Source organism: Pogona vitticeps, chromosome 6, assembly GCF_051106095.1.
Source record: "Pogona vitticeps strain Pit_001003342236 chromosome 6, PviZW2.1, whole genome shotgun sequence".
Taxonomy (NCBI): Eukaryota; Metazoa; Chordata; class Lepidosauria; order Squamata; family Agamidae; genus Pogona; species Pogona vitticeps.
In genome coordinates this window covers 77408141-77433864 of record NC_135788.1, presented here as the reverse complement: position 1 = coordinate 77433864, position 25724 = coordinate 77408141, and the positions used below count along the sequence as shown (strand labels likewise).

Below are 25724 nucleotides of genomic sequence, written 5' to 3'. Positions count from 1 at the left end.
CACCCACCTTTGCACTCGGAACTTCTTTGGCCTGGGGGAACCACAGTGCCTCCATTCCTTAGATTGTTCCTTTATCTCAGGATCCATGTCTCATTACCAGTTTGCCCAGGAAATCTGACTCATTTCTTGCAAAATGTTCCAAAACAGCCACCAATGACTCCACATGTTTCCTCTTATGTTCGGTTGTCAAAAGTTTGGGGATCCACTTTGCTGCCAGCTTTCTCATTTCCAGATCATTGTGGATAATGGCACCAACTCTCTCATTTGATATTCTCAGATATATAGAAATACTTTTGGCTGATATTTGGTGGTCCTCCATGATCATGTCATGGATGGCATTCACAATTGCAGGCCCAGAGACAGAAACAGGCCTTCCACTGGGTTTCTCATTTTCAACACCAAAATGGCCAGCTTAAAAATTGACAACCCAACATTTAACTGTTGCATATAAAGGGCCACTGTCACCCATCATGACATTTCATCATGGATCTGCTTTGCACCTTTCCCTTGGAGAAACAGGAACTTGATTATGGTCCTATGCTCTTCCACATTGAACGTTTCTGGAGGTGCTGCCATGTTCACTTTGGACCTGAACATGAAAGATAAGGTTAAATCATAGGTAGTTGATTTTTGCACCATTGGATATAGGCAAATTGGCCAATACACCCTGCAATTTATAGCTTCCTAGCTCAATTTTTTTCTGGGAAAGGCTCAATATTTATCAGCACCCCCTCGTAAGCCTTCATGGTCTTAATCCCCTTCTTCGGATACATAGAGTAAGGCTTTTGTATAAAGTGACAATTTTATAACCAAGATAAATTATATTATTAAGTAAAATAATATAGAATGTAAAATAATATAAAATACATAGGACTTTAGCGCATAGTTATTTATTGGTATCTTGTGTATTGTTGTTCTTGGACTTCTTTTCATTACTATTCTGGTTTAATGGTCTCAAAGGTCAACAGATCCAGGAAAAGATTATCTTTTCATTTTTATTTTTTTGTAGATGGCCATGCTCTAGGTACTCTGTAAAAAACATGGGCAGCTGTTATTTTAAACCAGTATATATTCAGTGGACACTTGACAGACCAAATAAGACTTCTCTATGAATAAAAGAATTCCTGATTTTAAAAGATATATATTGTCCTTACATACAGCTGTTGTAATTTTTAACTTTATAACTAACATTGACCAAATGTGATTTTTGGGATTTATCATCACGTTTGGAAATCAACAAACAACCAAAAGACATGGAAATTGCAATTAAGGAGCAGCACTTCCTGAGACAAAACAATTACAGTCCAGTAGGGCATCTTAAAAACATATTTACTTAGCTCTTATATAACAGTCCTGGGAAATTTCACTGTGTATCGCAGCACACATCCTTTGAGGGCTTAAAATATTTTGTACCAGTGGATACAACAAACAAGCCTAATGCACCAAAGGTAACATGAGAATGGAGACAGCTTCCTTGATGATAACTACCTTTTGAAATAGGATGCTATGTGAACAAAAACGGCTGACTCTGAGAGAAGGTAAGTGGAGCCAATTCTACTGTGGTACCTTCCGGAATGGGCAGATATGCAGTTCAAAGACCACTGTCAATTTCTGTTAGACAAACCTTATGTGCAAACTCACAACTCTTTGGATGATAATACTTCAAATGTATGGGTCCCAGGTGATTTATTAACAATGCACTTGCCAGCAGCATAATTAGACAAACAAAGATGATTGGCTTTATGTAGCTTTGGTCGAATAATAGCCAATAATCAATTCCTGCATGCTATTTCATTGTGTTTGGAGAAGAAAAGAGCATTTTAGGCTTAGATAATAGAAGGGAGAATGACGGAGGAAAGGGGATGGAACATGCTTCCGTCAATGTAACTTATCTTAAGGCCCAAGTGCTAAAACTAGTATCACATTAGCAAGTTCCATGGCTATTTTAGAGATCAAGACAGTTAACCTTTCTTTTTGCTAATTTTAGATCTCATATTGGTATTACAGCTATATTAATCTTTTTTCTGAGGATACATCTGACTATAGCACCCATATTGCCCTGATACATTAGCCACTGGTGGGCAGGCTGTGGAAGAAATTGATATTCCTGGTTGTAATCGTATAAAAAAACCTTAGCTGGGAATAAGCCCCCTTGACCTTATTAATAGAGAAGTTTAGGATTGTGTTATGAAGTAACATGTCTACTTCTGCTTGTAAACAATTATTCTATCACAGATGCTCAAATTAATTGCAACAAAAATATGCAAAAGTGGCCAAAATCCTACTGAGTTTTTATGCCAGTATAATGAAATTAGTGTAAATCTTGCTGGTGAATTGTCACAAGTTTAGTTAGTTTATGAAGTTGCTGCTCTGTGCTGGATATGCCCATGCTAACTTTTTGATTTGATTTCTTAGTGTAACTAAGAATTTGACGAATTCACCGGGCAACAGTTCTCCTCCCCAACCCAGCAGCCATCACACAAAGTTCTGTCTTTAGCTAGCTTCGAAATAATTCTAGGAAAATAATAAATCCAAGGCAGTATATGTAGATTCCTAGGACTATACAAATTAATAACTGTGACTAACAACTAGATATAGCTCATGCTACGTAAGTAATGAAAAAAGGAACAGTGACTGGTCAGTCTCTTAAGGTTCCAAAAAGGTCTGTCTGTCAATAAAGAACAAATCTCTGAGCCCTGCATTAGGATCCACATCACCCCATCAATTATGTTTATAATGACAAGAGTTTTTTACACTCACTTCTATGAAGCAGCAAATCTGCCTGGCAAACAGCAATCTACTTTTAAAACTGCAGACCATTACAAAGAGTTTGTGACATGATCTGGGACTTTAACTCCACGGGACAGCGAAGTACTATGCAGGGAATTAAGCAACCATTAGTTTCCAAAACTGGCTTCATAATCGTGCCTAACAATGCTACATGGTCCCAAGTGCTTGGATGACACTTGTTTAGGGATCCACCTATCCAAAAGAAAAATACTCTGTGAAGGAGGCTATTAAAAACAGTACAGCTGACACCACACACAGTAAAGCAAAAGATTTAAATAGGAAAGTGGCAATCACCTGTATAGAAAAGATCTTACAATATACAACTTTACAATGTACAAGGCTTTTCTATTCTTAAACTTACAAATACTTCACAGTCTGTTTTAACACCTGCAGGGTTGATTCTTTTTAAAAAGTTCTTTAACAAATTAGGAGATTCATTCATCCCGACAGGCAACTATAACAAAGTTCCTTTTGCTCTCCAGTCCTGTGAGAGCAAGTCCTGCAATTCCTCTTCATCCTCGCTACCTATATCGTCCTCTTCTTTGGCGTGGGCTGCTCGGAGTCTCATCACTTCTTTCAGTTTCTCTTTCATGATGTCCTGTTGGTCCCGCAGGTGTTCAACACGACGGAAACATTCACTAGGGTGAAATAAAAATCATTACTTCTCCAATTGCACAAACAGCTAAAAATGTGTTTCTTGATATTCACTGAATATTTCAAAAGACCCACTTCATGTATTAGTTCACACCTTTGGAAAAACAAATGGGTCAATTCAGTGTTTGCCATTTTGTTTTAAAAACTGAGTATCCATAATTTAATTAAGTTGCTCTTAAAATATAAATGCCTCCTTTCATATTTTTTTTAGATGCCATTTTTTTGGAAGGAAGTTTAATGCAAACCAGGCAAACAGTAGCAGCACTTGGGCTAATTATCTCCCCATTGTGTTGTGCTGTTCACACAATCTACTTTCAAGGAACCCTTTCCCTATTTTCACCAAGGAACTCCCATGCTTATCACAGAAATCTTAGGCACTGCACAGACTACCGAGGGCACTAATTCAGTTCATCTGAGGTACTGGGCAGGCCTCGTGGGCATAACTGACATCAAATATCAACTGCAAAGAAGCTCAGAACACATCCAGCACTCTGCTCCTCTGGCAGTAGATGGTTGCTGCCACTCCAAGAAAGTGTGTTCACAATTTCTGCAGAACATTTCAAAACCTATTGATAGGCAAAATGTGATATAAAAAGGTGGTGGGAAAAACATTCACATCTCATTTTTCTGCTTTAATTTTAGAAACCATACTAGACAGAAATAAACTATTTTCAAATTACTCAGAATAACCCTTGCCTTATTTCAGCCCTGCACACTTATTCGAATAAAGATCTGTTCTGAACGGCAATTCTAGGTCAACAACAGAAGCAATAGCAATGTAATAATTGCTTGTATGTTTTTTTAAAAAAAGCTATTCACAAAGCATGAAGCCACTGGAGGAACGGAAGACGACACTGCTATTTTCTGTTATCTCCTGTTTAATGGCAATTTAATTGCAGAAACTGATAATACAAAATGACATCTAACTTTAAAAAGCATTAGATTTCACAAACAGAGTATTGTTATATTGTAGAATTGTATCAAATCAAATGTCACTTTTGTGTCCATATTGGTAGATCGATAACTTCGAGCACTGATTCTTTAAAACTTTATTGTATAGTAGTATCAGACTGACTGCCAAAACGAAAGTTAGATAGTTTGATTCAGCAGATGAATTAAAGGTTGCTCAGAATGCAAATGACTCAGTGAACTGTTTTCTTCCAGAATAATAAATGATGAAGGAAATTCATACCTCAACAGTTTTTCAGGTACCAATTTCAAGCATACTTATACGGTCTGTGGCCAATTCAAGTTTGGGAAGAAAGTGGAATGCCAGGGACAAACTTCTATATTGCTAATTCAGCTATTTTAAAAGGATGGCAACCTGAATTTACATTCCAGGCAAGCAATGTGGTGGAAAGAACTCTTAATGACAAACAGTAAGTTTAAAGAGGTATTGAGAAACTCTCTCTTTAAAAAATGCCATGTTCTTCCCTCCATTTTAGCATTACAGGTGTCTCCAGTTTTAAAAAAAACACACAGAGTGGAAGACACATGCATACAATTAACGGTTCATTAATACCAGGAGATCCTTGGTCCCTCTACACATTGTAACCTTTTGGAACCTTGAGGAGGGGGGAAACTCCGAAAGTTAAAACCACTGCTGGATAGCCGCTGCTCTCTCTCTCAAGGCTGACGAAAGGCAAAGGGAGACCTGGGGAGCCTTGAAAGTTGAAACAGGGATAGGAAGTTTTAAATCAATTCACAGTGATTAATCCCAGCACCCCAATTTAATTACGCCAGTACAAATTTACAAAATAAGATTTGACGCACTAGCTCAAAAAATGATAGCCTCTCTCTACCTCATGTTAAATTCTTTTCTCTGTGTGACCCTCAAGCCTGAGCTTAAAATGCCATTCTGGAAATTTACTGAGGAGGAGGGTATAAAACACTCCAAAATGTAAGAAGAAATAAATTTAAAAAGAAATAAAAATAATAAAATTTTCCCCTGTATTATTGAATGACTTTTCTTTGAAACAGTCTTTCCTATATTTAGGAACACATGTAGATGAACACCCCCACCAGCCACATCAAAGACATGACTAAAACTTTTGATCAGATCAAACTGCTGTCAAATTAAGTTAAAACAAATAATTGTGAGAAGTGCTATTCTTAAATAACATTTTGAACACAAGTTTTACACTACTTACATCTGCTCATCAATTTCTCCAATTTGACGGTCAAGTCGCCCCTCTTCATCTTCTTCAGCTACTATAGCTTCTGAAATCTAACTCGGGGGGGAGTAATTTAGAAATGTAAGAAACAGCACTGTTAGCATCAATTTTGGGGACTGTTTGCCAGCTACAGGACTGTATGCTCCATTCTGGGGGGACATCTCTCCCCTCCTGAATGCTTACTGCAGTGCAGGGATAGGGCAGTACCAATATTTAAACTGCAGTTAAAGCTAAGCTCAGAGTTACGGCAGATTTTACCCTTGGCTAAGGAGGGGCCTGGCTAGTCTTAAAAATGCTTGAAACATGGAGCAATGTGGGAAGATTTACATCTGAGGAGAGACTGCATGCTTCTGCTGCCTGTTCTTCTCTTAAAGGTAGTTTCTAAAAAGCCAGCTTGCATCTGCATTGGCCCAGCATACTGTATTTTGAAACCAAGCATCAACAGCTACAACATGCAAAATATGTGGTGCTCCAGATATTGGACTGAAGTCTTACCAGCCCTAGGCTGGTAAGATAAAGTGTTGTACTCCAACACCATCCATCCAGAGAGCTGCACATTCTCCAGCCCTGATACACAAGATCTTAAGAGGCTTTAACAGCACACTGTAATAATCAACCTCAGATTTCAGAATTCTATTTGCAAGTATTTCCATCACCTCTCATTTTGAAAACATATCTCAAGCTTGTTTTTCCCCTCAGCATATATTTTCTCAAGATTTAGTAACTTGTAGATGCCTAGCAGCCAATGGTTAACATGCAATAAAAAACAGGCTTTATGAGTCACTGAAATCCACAAAATGCATCTACAATTAATCTTGTATGAACATCTTCCCTGTTTATAGCACTGGGTGCATTCTGGAAGAGGATGACTGTTCTGCACCACTTTGCTTTCAAAAATTCCATTCATGGGAAATTTTCTGCAAGGTCAGAGTTCAGTCAACAAGTGAAGTCCAAGATCACACTTTCGTGGATATGCTAATTTTTTAAAAACCACCTAGTGGCAGCACAGGTTAATTTTTTAAAAGCCAAAAATGTTAAGTCAAATCAAAGCCAGAAAACTACAACAGAGATAGACACTACAGGTTAACTACAGTGGTTAAAATGCTGACAGGTACATCATTATATAAAAATGTGCCCAGAACTTAATGAGAAATTGACAAAATATATAGACAAGCATGCAATATATACAAACATTCATAACCAAATGTGTATGCTGCATATATACTCATAGAATTAAAACATTCCAATGGCAGAGTAAGGAAATGCCTTCCATTTTTATGTAGCATCATGTTTTCAAGACCTCAGTTCCATTATATGAAGAGGGGAAAGACACTCAGAGTGCAGCTACTTTATAAAAAAGAATTTAATTGATGAAGCAAGTACAACAATCAACAAATATAATGTCATTTAGCTTTAGTTCTGCATTTGGAACGCTTGCTAGCAATACAAAACAAGAAACACCTACAGTGGGGTCTTGACTTGAGAACTTAATCCGTATTGGAAGGCGGTTCTCAAGTCAAAAAGTCTGTAAGTCAAGTCTCCATTGACCTACAGTGCATTGAAAACCGATTAATCCCGTAACAAGCCGTTTTTGTTCCATTTTGGTTTTTTTTCTGGTCTGTAAGTCAAATCTCAGTCTGCAAGTCAAACCTAAATTTTGCGGCCAGAGAAGTCTGTAACTCAAAAAGTCTGTAAGTCAAGCCGTCTGTAAGTCAAGGGTCCACTGTACTCACTGTATTGACTTGTCGCATGGCTTTCTGGAATTCATCCCATTCCTTGTCCATCTGATCCTTTGGAGCATCAACCTTTCGCACCTAAAGAAACAAAACATTTTGGAACTACCGTATTATTCTGTGTATAAGATGCCCTCATGTATAAGAGGCGCCCCCTTCTAACCCAAAATTTCTTTCATTGCAAAAAAGTGGAGGAGGAAAGCAGAAATCGCTTTCCCCCAACATTTTAATTGCAAAAAGTGGAGGGGGAAAGCAGCTTTTTGCAAAGAAAGTGGAGGAGGAAAGCAGGAATCAAAGCACTTTGATCCCTTCCCCCTCCTTACTTCCGTGTATAAAACTACCCTCAATTTTTCCTCAAATTATTTTAGGAAAAAGTGTCCTTTTATACACGGAAAAAATACGGTAAGAACTGATCTAAACTACTAACAGTTGCATCTGATTTTAAAAACAAAACCCCTATTCTGTATTATATATTGCTTATACCTGAACAATGGTAATGCAAGCTAAGGACATAACGTATGAGGGTGCAGAAAAGAGGAAAAAGATGAGACTGTGACAAACCCAGACCTACTGGGATCTATCACACAGTTACTAAGCTGCCACCAACCATTCCCTATAATAAGTCACACAGACCAGGGATGGATTTTTAAACAATAAAAGAATAAGGTTTATTTTAAATACAAACAGGGTAAATAAAACAATCAGGTGAATAAAATAAAGTAACGTGGCTTATTCTCACACACACAAGCATACAGTTTGGTTCACCTAGAACCTTTAACTTAAAGCACAGACCCTGAACCCATCAGTTCTGGCTAACCAACAGACCCCTGAACCTTTCAGGCTGGTACTCTGACACACAGTAGTACCCTGTCAGACACCCAGACTCCCACAACAGCTTCTTCTTCCCCAGCTGCTGCTTCGTCCCAACCCAGTGTCTCACAGTCTGTCTCAGCATCTACTCTTCACCACACAGGCATCACATATTTATACAGTACAGCCCCTCCTCCTGATGTCCCGCCTTCCACTCCCCATAGGATGGAACTTTCCCTCCAAACCCATGACAGACAGGTAACATCAGTGCTGTATGTAACACCTCCCCTCTTTAAAAGTTGTTTTGTAGGGGGAAAGCTAAAAGTGCTTTTCACCAAAAAAACAACCTGCATAAAATACACAACAACATTTATACATACCATATAATACTTACATATACTTACACTCCAAGTTAACCATAGCAAATATGCATTTAAACATTTTACCATATACAGTACATCAATTTACCTTTATTAATACCAACCAAATTCAAAACCAGGTACATTTTAACTTTTTGTTTTCATTATATACATATAGTCCATGTTCTTTCGCCGTCTTCAGTCTTCAGGTCTTCTTGATAAGGCGTCAGCAACACAGTTCACTGACCCTCTGACCACCTTCACTTCAAAGTCATAGTCCTGTAAGTTCAAAGCCCACCTCATAAGTTTGCTATTGTGGGTTTTCATCGTCTTTAACCATTGCAATGGTGAATGGTCAGTACACAGAATAAAATGTCTTCCCCAGATGTAAGGCTTGGCCTTCTGGATCGCGTAGACTATGGCCAAACACTCCTTCTCCACGGTTGCCAAATGTCTCTCACCTTTTTGAAGTTTCCTACTCAGGTAGGACACTGGATGCTGGTCACCATTCTCATCCTCCTGGCACAGAACTGCTCCTACCCCGCTGTTAGACGCATCGGTGTAGATGATGAACTCCCGGTCGAAGTCTGGAGCACGCAGGACAGGATAGTTGATTAACGCCTCCTTCAACCTCTGGAACGCCGCCTCACAGTCGCTGGTCCACGGGATGCGGTCATCAGCCTTCTTCCTCGTCAGATCGGTCAGCGGAGCCGCAATCTCGCTAAACCTCGGGATGAACTTTCTGTAGTAGCCCACCAACCCAAGAAATGATTTGACCTTTTTCTTGGTGTTGGGTCTAGGCCAATCACGAACAGCTTCTATTTTGGCCTCCAGGGGTTTTATCATTCCTCCCCCTACCATGTGACCCAAGTATTTTATTTCTGGGCTACCCAGCTGACACTTGCTGGCCTTTACTGTTAGCCCTGCTGCACTTAACCTCTGCAGCACTAGCTCCAGGTGTATCAGGTGATCTTCCCAGGTATTACTGAAGATCCCTATGTCGTCAATGTAGGCCACTGTAAAGTCACTGAGCCCTGCCAAGGTCTGGTCCATCAGCCTTTGGAATGTGGCTGGTGCATTTCTGAGACCAAAGCTCAGGACTCGAAACTCATAGAGACCAAAAGGGCTGCAAAAGGCAGTCTTTTCTTGATCCCTGGGATCAATTCTTAATTGCCAATATCCCTTTACCAGGTCCAATGATGAGATGAACCGACAACCCCCTATGGTTTCAATCAGGTTGTCTAGCCTGGGCATTGGGTAGGCATCAGGAGTGGTTACACGGTTTAATTTCCTGTAATCAACACAAAACCTAATGCTCCCATCAGGCTTGTCCACAAGGACTATCGGAGAGGACCAAGGACTAGAAGAGGGGACGATTATGTTCTCCCTCAGCATTTCGTCCAACTCCTTCCGCACCTTGTCCCTATAGGGTCCCGTTACTCGGTATGGGGATACTGCCTGCGGGGGTGCATCCCCTGTGTGGATCCGATGCATCACTCCCTTCACTATCCCCGGCTTGTTGGAAAACACCTGTTGATATTTACTAAGCAGCATTTTTAGTTCTTGCTGCTGGTCTTGGGTGAGTGCAGGACTGATCTTTACCTCCTCTGGGTTGTATTTTACTTCCCCTCTACCCTCCCAGAAGGGTAATTCAGCTTCCTCACTCTCAGCTGCTTTTATCGCGAATAAAACCCTCTGTTCCCCTCTGTAGTAGGGTTTTAGGGCATTCACATGAACCACCCTCCTTGCTTGGTTCTCCTCCTGCTCTATTAGGTAGTTCAGGTCTGACATCTTGGAAATGACCCTATATGGTCCTGCCCATTTGAGCTGCAGTTTATTCTCTCTGCAGGGCCTAAGCCAAAGCACTTCCTCCCCTGGGTCAAAGTGCCTCTCTCTAGCTTTGTGGTCATACCATGTTTTCTGTCTGACCTTCTGAGCTTGCAGGTTTTCTGCTGCCAGCTCTAGATTTCTCCTTAGGTCATTCATCAAGGTGTCTATGTATGTCACAACGTCTTGTGGGTCATCCTGGGTGATCTGCTCCCAATTTTGTTTGATCAAATCAAGGGGCCCTGTCACCCCTAAGTGTGCAGCAAACATGTCAGAGTGACCCCTTTGTAAGATCATGGGGCGATACTTTTCAGGTACCACCAGCTGACTTCTGATCCCATCTCCCCCTTTTGAGATATTCCTCAGGGTCTCTCTATATAAAATCCCCTTTTTCTCCAGAAATCTCACTGGGGTCTCAGGTGTTAGCTGGGCGTCAGTCACCTGTTCAAAACACTTTTGGAGAGTGGCGTCTGCCTTTTGCTCCTGTCCAAATCTGCTGTCTGTGGTTAAGGTTTCCACCACAGCTTCTGAACTTCCCCCACCTGCTTCCGTCTCTGGCTCATCATTACCCCCCTGAACTGTCCCTGTGGTGGCTTGTGAGCGTGTAATCACTAGCACCCGTTTCACATGTTCAGCCAGGTCATTTCCCACGAGCACGGCTGCTGGCAGAGTCGATGAAATCGCTATCCGCCAATCTCCCCTCCAGCCTTGAAAGTTGACAGGTACCTCTGCTACTGGCAGAGAGATTATCTGCCCCTCAATCCCTGCCACCTTCATGCTCTCATTTGGGATTATAAACTCCCTAGGGATGATATCTGGATGGCATAGGGTTACTTGGGAACAAGTGTCCCGCAGCCCCCTATACTGACGGTCAAGTATTCCTACGTCCACCCCTGCTGTCTCAAACAACTGAGAATCTGTTTTTATCAGCAAGCAGCGCTTTACCTCCAGAAGAGGACCATTTTCCTCAGCCTGATCAGCAGAGGCAGCTGTCCCAGACTGAGTAGCCATGGCAACAGGCTCCCTCTGTGACACTGAGCCTTGCTCTTTCTGGACACAGAACACAGCTTTTGGCTTGGTCCCACTAGAATTCTGAGGCACCATTCCTTTTAGCTGCTTTAATTTTTCACACTCTGAGATTAGATGACCCTTTCCCTGACAGAAATAACATTTTCTAGTGTATTTGGATTCTCTCTCCTCTTGTTTCGGTTTTCCCTCCAAATTCTGAGGGCTTGGTTTCATGCCTGAGGGCTTCCCTTCACCATGGGCCCCTCCCCCTTGCTGGCTTTTCCCTGGTCCCTGAGAGTACTTGCTGTAGGTTTCTTTGGGTTTACCTACAGATTTCCCCTCACCCAAGGGCTTTCTTATTTGGGAGATAAAATCCGCGATTTCTGCGGCTGCTGCCACAGATTTCGGTTTCCTTTCCCTCACCTGGAATTTCAATTCCCCCTGCAGGACTGAATAGAACTGTTCCAGGGCTATCAAGTCTTTAAGCTGCTCATAGGTCTCTATTCCCTCCTGCGATAGCCATTTCTCAAGCAGCCTCACCAATTGGGCCCCCACTTGGGTAAAAGTCTGTTCTGGTTTCTTGGTGAGGGACCTGAATCTTTGTCTCAGCTGCTCTGCATTTATCCCATGTCTGGCAAACACCAGTTTTTTAAACTCTGCAAAATCTTTCATCAATTCCTCAGGCATCTCGGCATAAACCTCAGCCAGGCTACCACTGATTAAAGACCGCATGATGGTCATCTTCTCAGTTTCCCTTACTGAGAAGTCCACAAACGCTCTTTCCACTAAGGAAAAGAACACCTCAGGACAATCTCCCTTGTGGTACACAGGGAATTTCTTCAGGTCAGCCTTAGACAATTGGCCTCCCTCAGAATCCCTATTATTATTATTGTTCTGGTTCATCAGTTCCAGTTTTCTTAATTCAAACGCCATTTTCTCTCTCTCCAATGCCAATTCAAATTGTCTCTGTTTCTCCCTTTCCTCTCTTCTTTCTCTCTCTAATCTTTCCTCCATTTCCCTCACCCTCAGTTCATGCTGTTGGGCTAGGAGTATTTTTCTGAGTTCTGGGTCCTGCTCTCCTGTGCTGTCACCTTGCACTGAGCCAAATTCATCCTCAGAACCTTGGTCAATCTGGGGGTCTTTCACCTCACTCATGTCTGCTACTTGGCTTCGAGTCAAGGGCATACCCCCCCTCAGAACAGGCTGCTTTAAAAAGTCAAGCCTCAAAATAAAACGACCACTTTTTTCCTTTTACCTCAGAACCAGCTCTCCCTAGAGATTGCTGCTGTTCTTCAGCACTAAAGTTGCAACAGTATCGAGTCAGAGCCTACCCCCCTCTGCTGGGCCTCTCAGCTGGCAAGCTAGCTCGCTGTTGCTACGCAGTTTTTCCTCAGCGTTTTCCCGCCAAAACTAGGCTGCCTCAGAGCACCTTAATCTAAGTCTCCCCAGTTGGCACGTTCTTCTACTAGCGCACCTCCCCGTGAGGTACACCTAGAAGATTACCTACGCGCCTCAGACTGTCCCTGACTAGACCCCCCTTGCTCTGGGCACACCTGCCAAGGCTTTGCTGGACCGCTGGACAACTGGACCAGTCGTATCCCACACGCTGGACACCAATCAATGTGACAAACCCAGACCTACTGGGATCTATCACACAGTTACTAAGCTGCCACCAACCATTCCCTATAATAAGTCACACAGACCAGGGATGGATTTTTAAACAATAAAAGAATAAGGTTTATTTTAAATACAAACAGGGTAAATAAAACAATCAGGTGAATAAAATAAAGTAACGTGGCTTATTCTCACACACACAAGCATACAGTTTGGTTCACCTAGAACCTTTAACTTAAAGCACAGACCCTGAACCCATCAGTTCTGGCTAACCAACAGACCCCTGAACCTTTCAGGCTGGTACTCTGACACACAGTAGTACCCTGTCAGACACCCAGACTCCCACAACAGCTTCTTCTTCCCCAGCTGCTGCTTCGTCCCAACCCAGTGTCTCACAGTCTGTCTCAGCATCTACTCTTCACCACACAGGCATCACATATTTATACAGTACAGCCCCTCCTCCTGATGTCCCGCCTTCCACTCCCCATAGGATGGAACTTTCCCTCCAAACCCATGACAGACAGGTAACATCAGTGCTGTATGTAACAGAGACATTAAGATAAAGTGGCATTTCTAATAATCTAGGACTCAGAACAACCCATTCTGAATATCAAGGAATATGGATCTTATAAACGGATCTGCATTTTGACAAAGATAATTATATACAGCATTGATGGTTTCAGCAGTACCTACCTTTACCTTAGCTCTGTGTCTCTTTATTACAAATCCTGTGGTGTTCCTATTCATGTTATTTAAAGTACATGTAACTCACACATATGAAAGATTTGACTCAGATGCAGAAATCTGGCTAAAACGCTGAAATACAGTGTGAACATATTTTGCTTTCGTGTGGGAGAAACAGCCTGAGTGACTGAAGGGGAACGCTCAAAGCATTCCTTCGGGTAAAGTGCAACACCCACCACATTAGAAGAAATTGCAGATGGCAAAATAAAGTATCTACAGAGGAAGGCACTATAACTGTATATAGATTGTGCTAGATGGAGAAAGGGAACATGTACTTGAATGTGCCAGAAATGTAGAACTTAAAAAAATATATATACTATAGCAAGGGTCGCCAATCCCCGGTCCACGGCCTAGGCGGCACCGGTCCGCGAACACAGATCTCCTGCCCCCCACGCATCCGCGCAAGCATACCACACCCCCACATGAAGGTGCCACACCCCACACCACATCCACGCCACCGCACAAGCGAGGCCCCCCACGTGCATGGACCCCCCCCAACCGGTCCGTGGTTGGGAAAAGATTGGGGACCACTACTACAGGAAATATATTTCTAAATACTATAGTAGCAAAATAGGGGTAAGCATTAGATTGTATCAAAACGCCTCACAGTTTCCTTGACAGTTTCCTCCATATAAGAGAGGGCTCACGATTATCTCCATATGGGGAGGCAATGAGCTGGGATGAGGGACTGAGATTAAGGACAACACTTTGCCCAGGACCACTCAAAGAGTTCATATCTCAAGGCAGATTTTAATCAGGGCTTTAATCTTGTCTTTCTCCCAAAAAATGGGATATCAAGCCAGTTTATACCATTAAAATGAAAAGCAAGCAACAACTTCCCAAGCCCTTCTCTCCTCTGTATCCAGAGGCAAATGCAACAATTGATAGGTCAGGGAGCATCTGTAAGGAAATTCCATATACTAATAAGGACACTGGAGGACTTCCAGAAAAGTAAGAATACTAAAACAGATGAACCCAGTAAAAACAAAGGGAACAGACAAGAGACATTCTCTTATGCAACCCGCACCTTAAATGGGACAACTGAACATTAGGAGTTTCCAGAGAGGTGCACAATACAAAGATATTGTGTAGCTCATGTTCTCTTCTGTACGTAGAACGAACAGTAGAATTTCTCACTGGAAACACAAACCTTGATTGACATTTCTGCCAACAATTATGCCGCAGCCATTCTACGTATTGTGCAGAACGTGGAAGCAGACTGATCAGTGTGGAAGTGGTGCATTTAGAAACTCTTCCAAATAAAACATTTCACGCCAGCTAGCACATCAGGCAACTGGCTATGCTAAGCCTCCTTCCCCATATGCTAGGACTGCTTGTTTTTTCTATTCAAAAGTACACCACACACCTGCAGCCTGAAATGCTACAGTCTAGAATTTAACCACTTCATTCTCCTTCACATATAGATCAGCTCTAAGCAACCATATAAGTTCTCAGAACTTAGGATTTTACTGTCAAAGACATACTAGGAACGGAACAAGTCCAATGTAGTCTCTGTTTGAATGACATACTGTACAATTATGGTTGTGCATAATTTTTTCGAAAGCTATGCTATAAAAGCTGCCTCCATATATTTTCTTTGTTTTCTTCCCTCGTTCTGTCACAAGGAAAGACAAACAAAGCTACTAAATGTCTCTGTAGCTTCAGAGAATGCATTCAAAATTATTCAGACACTTTCATACATAAGGGCAAGGTTTTTTTTTTGTTAAGGCGAAGTATTCTCAGGGTGCTAAATCTGGCACCTAGAGCAGCATTTTTATGTTTCAGCTTTGCTCGCACACAACAGAGGCTAACCTATTTGCAACTAGTAGGCATCCAGGACATTGAGGCAAAAAGAGCTACCTTGATTTATGTGGTCACAATCAAAAGATGTTTCCCAACAGGTGATTTAGATTACGGATGGACAACCTTTTGCCCCCTAGACATGGTTGAACTATGCCAACCCATCATCCAGCTGGTTTAATTCTGTGAATGAATTAAACATGTACTCAAAAGGAACCACACTTGCCTTTGCATCCACTTCAGGATCATCAAAAAAACCCTCTGGCAAGGCCTCTGCAGTATTTTCTTTTCTGAAATGTTAAAACGACAGCTAAGTTTACATTCAAATTAATATGAGAAAAAAATGACAATGAAAAATACTGAGAAGGAAACTGAGTAGTATAATGCTCTCCAGAACTGAAGGAGAAAAAGCACAAAGCCATTTTAATATGGTGGGCAATATGTGTTTGCACTGATTCTACAGCTAAGTTTCACTACCCAAGACCTGAGAACCAAAAAAAAAAGAAAGAAAAAAAGAAAAAATATATAAAACAGCATTATCAATAGTAATGGCTATCCAAAATAACTGCTTCATTTTTTTTAAAAAAATGGTCACACTTTTAAATCAGATACTCCCAGAAAATAAAATACAAATTTAAATAAAAAACTGTAGTTGAAGCTATACCTCTGAAACTGAGATCACAGATCAATTGTTTCCTCACTTAAAGCACAGGCATTGTGATGTATTCTTTTTAGACCTTAACTTCCACCCTAAATAAAAACAAAAGATAAAAATAAAAACTTTTTGTTTCCAGAAATGAAAAAAACCTCAGGCTATCTAAAACTAAGCCAATTAAAAACAACTAGACTTCCCCCCCCCCCAAAAAAAAATACAGATCAGATGCACAGGACTGGGAAAAAGCATGTGACAATGGAGGCCACTGCTCTGCAGATCTGCAAACAGTAGATTGCAGATGCTAACACTTTCAGACTATTTCCATTTGAGCTTTTCCACAATACCAGTAATACACAATACAGTGGCTGGTGAGATTATAATGTACTGTTTTATTTGGGGTGGAAGTTAAAGTAGAAGGAGAGTATATCAATGTGCCAATGTTTTGAACATGGACTATTTCTGGTCTGAATGTATTTGCTTTTTGCAGTATGATTTCAACCATAACTTTTTGTTTTACAAAAATGAAGTTTTCTTTTCCAAAAATTTCTTTGTTTTTGAAACATGGACATCAATGATTGGAAAAGAAAATTTGTTTTTACTGAATAACTTTTAAAAAAATCTAAACACTACCTTATAAACAAAGCGAACACTCAACTTTTGACTCAAGTTCAAAGTGGGCCAGCTTTCCCATCATGCAATACCATTTAATCTTACCAGACAGTGGCTTACATTAAAATATATCAACTATTGTTCACAACATGGAAAACCGATAAAATTTAGCTTTCTTTTACTCACTAAAAGAGGAAAGATTAAAATACTACTATCAAGGATCAATGTTAGAAGAAAAATACAAGACAATATTTATACTAGATAATTCACCTTTCCATAACTTTTTCTTGTGCTTCTGCTTTCTGTATAGAGCCAGAGTGGGAAACCAAAGGTGCAGCTAAAGCTTTGTCTTCTGAATAACCTGCAAAATGTAGAAATAAGCTTAAAAATAACAAAATACTGCCTGAGTAGTATGCACAATATTTGAAAGGTGAAGCACACTAGAACAGACAGAGAGAAAATTATATCAGCTAGTGGCACTGGTCAGCAGAAGGCTCAAGACCAGAAAAAAAAAAAAGAAATATTTCACGCAAAGCAGATGTTTATCATTAAGTTATCCTCCTTGTTCTTAGCCTTAGATGAGAAATGGGCAATGCTCAAGGTTCTGGACACTATTTTTGCCCTCTCTAGACTTTGCAGGCTGCACACACCCTCCAACAGCCTCCCCTGACCGCCCCCTCCAGAAACCACTTGCACAAAATTAGGGGTAGGGAATGTAAGTCATGCTCTCTGACATAGGAAGGATGTAGTTTGTCATGTACAGCATGGGGCTGTTCTACATCTCTTGTTACTTCTGATTTTTTTTCAAAGGCCTTTTAACACCTAAGCACTGAGGGGATTGGGACTATAGAGCAAAGCGGCCCTCCCCATAAGTCCTGGTTTGCAGTTTTAGAGAAAACATCTGTTAGTGGAAATTATATGGGGCATGGGGCCAAACAGTCCCCACCAGGCCTCCTTGTGGACTATAGTTTACCACCCCTGCTTTGAGGCCAAGTTCCATCAGGGTCAATGGTCTTCTCAAGAAACAAACATAGGACCAGACTGTATTTTAACAATAAACACTAACTTACCGTATTTTTCGCTCCATAAGACGCACCTTTCCATAAGACGCACCAATTTTTTAGGAGAAGAAAACAGGAAAATATAATCTGTTTTCTTCGCTCCATAAGACACACCAATTTTTTAGAAGAAAACAGGAAAATATAATCTGTCTTCTTCGCTCCATAAGACGCACAGACTTTCCACCCCCGTTTTGTGGGGGGAAAGTGCATCTTATGGTGCGAAAAATACGGTAAGTCACTTTTGGATGACAGGATAAATTCATGAGAAGTTATCTATTAAAATCTGTTAATCACATCTACTAATGGAAACCTTTACATCCTTCTGTGCAGGTAATATATTTTTGTACACTGACCATCAGTGCCAAACAAGCCTATAATCCTTTATGCCTTGCTTAGCCTATCCACTGCTGAACTTATGAGGGTTCTAATTGAGCAAGGCAGTAGTTATATTTTTAATACATAAACTGGAAGCATAGAATGAGGATTACTTGTTCTTATATCTGAAACTCTAGATATCTCAGAGGAAAAATCAGCAAGCAGCACAACTGCTATCAACAGCAAATGACTTGATTTTATTTGGGGTGTATAATTAATCTAAAACATGTATGACACAGGTGAACTGACAAGACAAATGACACATAGTAATTAAGTAATGCAAAGTATCAGTATCTATAGAAATCACTGGAACGGGTGGTAAAGGAAAAACAAGTTAACCATCAGATTTGTATTGAACACAAGGTGTCGTGTGCCCCCCCCCCCAGATTTGGGAATTGCCAAATTACCTGATGGTAAAGCAGAAGCAGTTTCTGTTTTCTGAGTAGAGGATGGAGTTTCTGTTCTTGGAAATGTGGATTGCACAGATGTTTTGCTACTGTTATCTTTGATTCCTTCAGTTGTCTCTTCAATCATTTCCTTCTCCTCCTCTTCCTCCTCATAGTCTCCTAGTAATAAGCCACATCTTGGAGCTTCCAAAGATTGCCTTTCTGCTTTCGCTAATTCAGTTCTGCTAAAAAAATCTGGTGGCAGGCTAAGACAAAGGAAACAAACAATACTTTCAGATTTGACCATAATCCAAGCTAGAATTCAAGCAACTGTTTCAGGTCTACCAAGGCAATATTTGATTATTTTGCTTTTAACACCAGACACTCCCAGTAGCAAATCTATGCATCTGAGATTGTTCTATAGCCAGAAGCCCAGAAACCCTTCCACACTGCTTTGAACCCAGATGACAATGTCTAAAAATCTAACTGCTCTGAGTCCAGTTTCTGAATTTTCATCACAACCTACTTAAGAGCAAGCAAACTGGAGGAATTATACAGAATGGAACTGTAAATCACTGAATCACCAAGTGAAATATAAACACACACCCAACCACAAAATATTAGCTATGGAAAGAGCTACGATAACAAAAGATGCTTTAAACCTCTTCCCTATGGCAACTGCCTCCATATGGTGAGCTACTTGTAATCAGGAGCTTCTGCTGAGATGCAAAGATGTCCCCTGAATGTTTGCAGTAGAAAAGAACCAACAATGCAAGCCACTACATATGAACAGCTTACCACACAGAGGCACTCAGACCAAACTCTGTATGGAAGTTATTTCCTTTGCACATTGGTTCTGTGTAAGAGATGGCAAATTGAACATCTTGCTGATTGCTCTATTAAAACATGAGAACATTCAAGAAAAGGAAACTAACAACTTTCCCGACTTACCCAGACGGGACGGTTTGCGGATTATCACTTGCATCTGGAAAAAAGAAAAATTATTAGAGCTGTGTGCAAAGAACAAAAAAATCACCAAGATGAGGTCCACAGCTAAGATATGTTTAGCTGCAATAGTTCATTAAACATCATGGTTTATCACAGATGTGGTATGCTCCATAAAGTAAACAAAAACACAGATGGTAGAATTTCACATTGTGCAAACTACTATATGTACAGCTACAATCTGATCACCAGATAGTGTATTTATTTATCATTTTGACTTCTATACTGCCCCATCAGTGTGAGCACGCTCTTCACAGATTTGTACTGCCATAAAAACCTCCAGAAGAATCTAAATACCTAAGAGACAGCACAGAGGCCTGCATCTCCTGTTCTTGCCTCTATCTAATTCAGAGACTGAAGAAATTTTAAAAATGCCATATATGGCAAGACAAGGCATCCTATTCTTATTAGCAAAGCATGTGCATGAGGAGGGATTCAGTAGACAAATGGACTGGCTCAATGAGCACAAGTTAGACTAAGAGTAATGAGTCTTAAAAGATACCTGTACTACTGTTTTTCACTGACAGTGATGGCATTCACATTGCTCAGGTGCAATCTGCCGAATATTTCAGCCAATATGTCTTCAAGATATTAGTTTTGATCCAAATTCAGTTAGCGTGTGAAAAGCCAGGTAATAAGCACCTGAAGTCCAGCTGATTTCAATGGCTCTCAAGTGAAGTGAAGATCCCACTGATCTAGTGCTACTCCCAAGTTATGGTGTTAAATCCACAGGAAAGAAATAGTAGCATGTTCTTCATATAATTTTACCATCTATTTTAGAAGGCTATTACAATCAACAGTGGAAGTGCTTGTTTTATAGAAATAAACAGAGGTTTGATCATTTTGTTAGGTAAGCAGTGGCAAAACTTGTCAAGTAAGCATACCAAGGAAGTAACTGATAACACCCAAGGATATACCAACACTGCCGACAATTGAGATTAATTTTATTAACAAATTCTAGTCACACCGATACGCACAAGCTGAAGTTTTACTGGGACACACAGTTTCATTGCTTCCTACAAACCTGCTTATTTCATGTAGAATTTCAATTAACTGAAATTAAACACCCACCCCACATGGACACTTTTTTTCACTCTTATCTTTATATATGACACTATACCATCTGCAGCTGCTGTATTTTGGCCACAAACATGACTGCTGCCATGTAATACCATCAGACTGAGAAATGTTCTAGCAGTACTCTGAGGGGTTTCTGTAGGTGCTTTGGTAGAGTGCTCTGTGACTATCGTATTTCCCCAAAAATAAGACAGGGTCTTATATTAATTTTTGCTCCAAAAACACATTAGGGCTTATATTCAGGGGATGTTTTATTTTTTTCATGTACAACAATCTACATTTATTCAAAGACAGTCATGTCATCTTCTGGTTGTTGCACAATGGTGGAGGGCTGAGTTTCACTTAACTGGGGCTTATTTTTGGGGTAGGGCTTATATTACGAGCATCCTGAAAAATCATATTAGGGCTTATTTTCGGGTTAGGTCTTATTTTGGAGGATGTGCATTAACTTTTTCTGCACCAGAAATACTTATTAGCCTTTTTTTGGCCTTAACAGGCTACAAGTGAGAAAGATAGAGATATAACACCACATTATATTGGCAGCATAAGGCAGAGGATTTAACAAGATGCGGTAGCTTCAAAGGTCACCAATCACCATACTGAATAAATACCAAGTAGCTATTGTGGATATTTTACTGGCAGTTCCATAAATTATAGTACATAGGGATACACCCAATTGACTAGACTCAAACATGGCTAACTCCAACATTTATACTACAATCTTCCCTCGCACTTACCAAACACCCAGTTCAAGTTGATTGTACAGCTGTCAAACCTGGATGCCCTTTATTTATGACACTATACCATCTACAGCTGGCGCAGTGGTTAAACTGCTGTACTGCAGCCAAAACTGTGCTCACAACCCAAGGTTCAATCCCAGGTAGCCGGCTCAAAGTTGACTCAGCCTTCTATGCTTCTGAGGTCGGTAAAATGAGTACCCAGCTGGGGGGGGGGGCAATGTGTAGCCTGGCAATTAGCTTGTAAACCACCCAGAGAGTGCTTGAAACACTACGGGGCAGTATATAAGCAGCACACTTTGCTTGGCTTTATCTTATGGACCCTCAAATGCCAGCTGTATTTAAGCTACAACATACCATTCACAGAAAGATTCAAAATGCAAATACTACAATTCTCTCTCTCACACACACACATACACACACAAATAGTAAACCAAAGAGCCACAGAAAATCCACACACCAAACTCAAAGTAGCTTTTGATACCTTTTGCATTCTTCTCCTCTGGAGAATATTTATTTTCAATTTTCCTCTTGAGAGAAGATGAAGTGTTAGGAATGGGGCCTTGTGGTGACTGTTTATGACCTTTTAACTGTTCAAGTTTCTATGGAGGATTAAAGCCACCAGATTAATGTATTACTACATAAAATAAATTAAGAATATTTTATCTCTTTTTTTACAAATAAATACCACCAACAAGATTGTAAAAAGGCATAATTCAAAGAAGCATGGTGCACTGATGTAAACAAAGGAGCTATTGCAATTTTCATTTAAACTAGGCTGTTTAAATTTTGAAGTACATTGATATTTTACATTCTCCTGTATAAAGCGAAATATTTTTAATTGCAGAATTTGATACAAAAATGACATCAAACTTTAAAAAGCATTTGATTTCACATACACATACTATAAAATTGTATCAAATCAAATGTCAGTTTTTGTGTCCACACTAGTAGGTCCATAGTTTTGAATGCTGTCCAATTAAAAAACAACAACTAAAGCAAACATTATAGAAGCAGTCAATCTGACCCTGCCCCAAAAAACAGGAAAGATTCAAATATACTCATGTTTAGAGTAGACACAGTACAACCAATAGGACTTAAGTGAGTCATGATTAATTTGAACCCCCAAAATGTCAATTGGTCTATGTGAAGCATAATTAAAAGGGCTAAATCCCTACACATATGAATCACAATTGCCATTCCTTACATTATAAATAAGACTCACAAGAAACCAAAAATTATTGCAAAATATCAGATATTTCTCTTACCTCCTTGTGCTGCTTCCCAAGAACATGTGTTTGCCACAACAATTCACTCTTTAAAGAGGCATTGCACAAAGAGCAGCTTAAATTCCCCAAACTGTTATATGTAGAATTTGCAGTCAAGGGAGTTAGTGTAAAAATTCACCTCTCAAAACTGCTATTTTGGACACTCTTTAAGCATCAAACTAGACACTGTGCTGTTGTGTAAATAATAAAAATAATGTGGCCAAAGTAGATATTGCTAGACCATTTAATTGTTTTTGTAGCCAAAAATACATTTTGAAATGTTAGGCTTTAACTAAGCTTTTGAAGATGTAAGAGCTGGATTAAAGAAATTTGGCCTTGTAACAACTATTGTTATATGCACTTCCTTTAAAAAAAAACAATCATGGTTAAACATGGAAAATAAATATCCTGCAACTGGAAACATTTATACTTTCCCATAAAAAAAGGCTAGGGGCTCAATTAAGATTTATTCATACATGTCTCTCCTCCAAAAGAACCCCACAACATCTGCTCGAATCCTGTACCACAAGAACACCCTCAGGCTTTCAAGCAGATTTGACAGGTTAAGGGAGATCACAATTAAATCACAAGAGAGAGCCCCCCCCCCCGCAGATCTCCGCTTCGCTTCCCCAGGTGGACTCGCCTCTGGAGACTCCTTCCCAACTTGTTAATTAATTAATTAATTGATTTGATTTGATTTGTACCCCGCCCATCTGGTCTATAAGACCATTCTTGGCAGCTTCCAATATAACATAAAACAATAAAATAACACAAAATATTACATAGATAACACAATAACAGATATAATGCAAAGACAAAAGAAATAAATAAAGGAAAAATCAAAATCAAATATCAGCTGGAGGGAAGGCCTGAGTATGCCGAAAAGGTAAGGGCCCTTTTCTTAATAAACAAGCGAGAAAAGATAGGCCAGTTGCTCATAACACCCTACAAAACACGACGCACAGAGGTGGACCAAGAACGTTTACCGAAGAAATGGGCAGCCACGCTCCACCCGCCGGGGATCCTCCAACGCCCCCTCCCTCCCTCCCGGGCCCCCAATCACGGAAAGGAAGGCAAGCGCCGCCACCCACCCACCCACCTACCCACCCAAGTCCCCTCCCCAGATGGTGGGCGACCCCTCCCCGGAGACAGGATATCTGGCGAAGGGCGAGTCGACTTTCTTTCGGCCGGCCGCTGTTTCTCGCTGCTTGGCTCGCATCAGGCGCCTCAGCTCCTCTTGGCCCACAGGGGGGGCCGTCGTCGGCCGCGGCCGCTGTTTTCCCGCGGCGTTGGAGGCTGCCATGACGGGGACCAGGAGCGGTTCTTCTCCGCTGCCCCGAATTTTCCGCCCAGCATAGTAGGCGCATCCACAATTACGCCTCGAGGCGCGGTCGCGGAGATATTCCGTCACAAAGTTGAAAAAAAAACCCAGCTTCTCACGCCTGCGCCGATAAGAGGGCGGAAGGAACGAATTCCTCTCAACCATAGAGGTAAAAATAAAATAGAGCGTCAACTGCTACTTCCTTTTGACAGCCTTGTTTCCTTCCTCAAGAGGAAGTTGGAAAGTGAAGCCCTGCTTTAAAATACTTTATGGTATGTGGGAAAATAGTGTTTTTTTAAAAAAAATTTAAAAAGGTAAATTGTTCCGCCAAAGTCAATCTATATTTTATGGCAGCCTTGCAGGGTAGGCTTCTTTGCTACATTGCAGTCTACCTGAGACCAAAAAATTAGCAGGGACGGTGGTTTAGTTTTCAACCAAAAATGCCTCACTCAAAACAGCCTTTAGGGTCCAGTCTTCGTCCTTTTTAATTGCCGTACTATTTTCCCACAGTAGATTTTGCCCATAGCATCTACAGTGTGATACTATTTGAGATACAGCCTTTCTTAAATGGGTTCCTCTTCCAGTTGTCTGTAGGTCTCTGTCATCCATGTGCTTTTCCCATTACATACTCCTTGCTGGGTCTTGTCACAGTGCTGCTTGTGGTAGAGTCAACACTGGCATCTGTGCTGCTATGACATCCACCCATCCTCCACACAGGTGAGTCACAGAGACTACAAAGAACTGCTTACATGTAACTGTTTTAACAGTCATCTGTGATTGTGCTTGATCCTCCCTTCTCTCCTCACTGGATGGCCTGGTCCATACAAAATAAATTAGGCAGCAGACTGGGAGATAGGTAAAATAAGAGAGTAGACTTGATGTCATAGTCCTCCCATCCACAAAAACACAGCCGGTCAGTTATCTTGGATGAACACAGTGTGTAAACGAGATCACCTTGTCTCAATCTTTTGTTCAAAGCAATTTTTTAAAAAGCAGATTTGAATAACCACCTCACTTCTGTTTTCTTTTACATATGTCTGTGCACTTTTTGCTTGTGCTTGAACGTGTGATCCTGGGTGGCAAGTGTGAAGTGAGATCCCAGGTATAGATATTACATTGTTTGTGGGGGGGAACGTACTGCTGTGTGCCAGGAATATATATTGGTCCACCAGCTGCCACATAGAATTGGCATAATGGTCATTTGAACGTATCAGATGGAGAAGTACTTGGGAATTTAATAACCCAAATCCTTTCTCAGGATTTGGTTTTGCTCTAAAGAATCCCACACACCCTATTTAGGATTTAGCTTCCTTAAATAAAATAATGCAGGGGAGATACTGGTGGGTTGGTTACTTATTGTGAACGGCCATTTTATTCTGTGAGGAAGATGCTGAGCAATGTGGACCATCCCCCTTGTCACTCTAGAAAGGCAGGGTTAAATCTCGTAAAGAAAGTTGTGTAAGACCATGCAGAATTGGCTCTTCCCCAGATCTTGCTACAGCAAGTAAAGAAAGGCAAAAGGAAATGAGTAGATCTAATGCTGAGAATATGACCAAATGTATGTGAGAATCTAATTGTATGACAGCAACTGTAAGGTGTGTCTGGATGTTTCCCTTCTCAGACACCAGATTCAGTCCTTATGGTAAGTAACCAATGCACCATTTTTGGTCTGAAGTGTGAAGCTTACCCAAGACCAAAACTATCAGAAAAGACTGGG

The 25724-nt window shown here is 40.7% G+C and overlaps 1 protein-coding gene across 1 annotated transcript; it reads right to left on the bottom strand.

Moving 5' to 3' along the window:
- Nucleotides 1–874: 874 nt before the first annotated feature.
- Nucleotides 875–24654, bottom strand: ZNF830 (zinc finger protein 830). The gene is made up of 10 exons (XM_020786569.3): nucleotides 23844–24654; nucleotides 22687–22786; nucleotides 21903–22020; nucleotides 19551–19584; nucleotides 18621–18865; nucleotides 17048–17138; nucleotides 15740–15803; nucleotides 7352–7432; nucleotides 5595–5671; nucleotides 875–3428 (listed from the first exon to the last, which is right to left on the bottom strand). Exons 1-10 carry the CDS (start codon nucleotides 24170–24172, stop codon nucleotides 3245–3247), a joined length of 1323 nt encoding a protein of 440 aa, XP_020642228.3. The 5' UTR covers nucleotides 24173–24654; the 3' UTR covers nucleotides 875–3244.
- Between the last annotated feature and the right edge of the window lie 1070 nt (nucleotides 24655–25724).

What these genes read in the sequence shown, in the direction of transcription:
- ZNF830 (XM_020786569.3), bottom strand. Translation starts at nt 24,172, where the DNA reads ATGGTTGAGAGGAATTCGTTCCTTCCGCCCTCTTATCGGCGCAGGCGT. An exon ending in CCGCAAACCGTCCCGTCTGG is followed by an intron (nt 18,866 to 19,550) that starts GTAAGTCGGGAA and finishes CCTTTGTCTTAG; the next exon opens with CCTGCCACCAGATTTTTTTA. An exon ending in CCATGCGACAAGTCAATACA is followed by an intron (nt 5,672 to 7,351) that starts GTGAGTACAGTG and finishes CCCCCGAGTTAG; the next exon opens with ATTTCAGAAGCTATAGTAGC.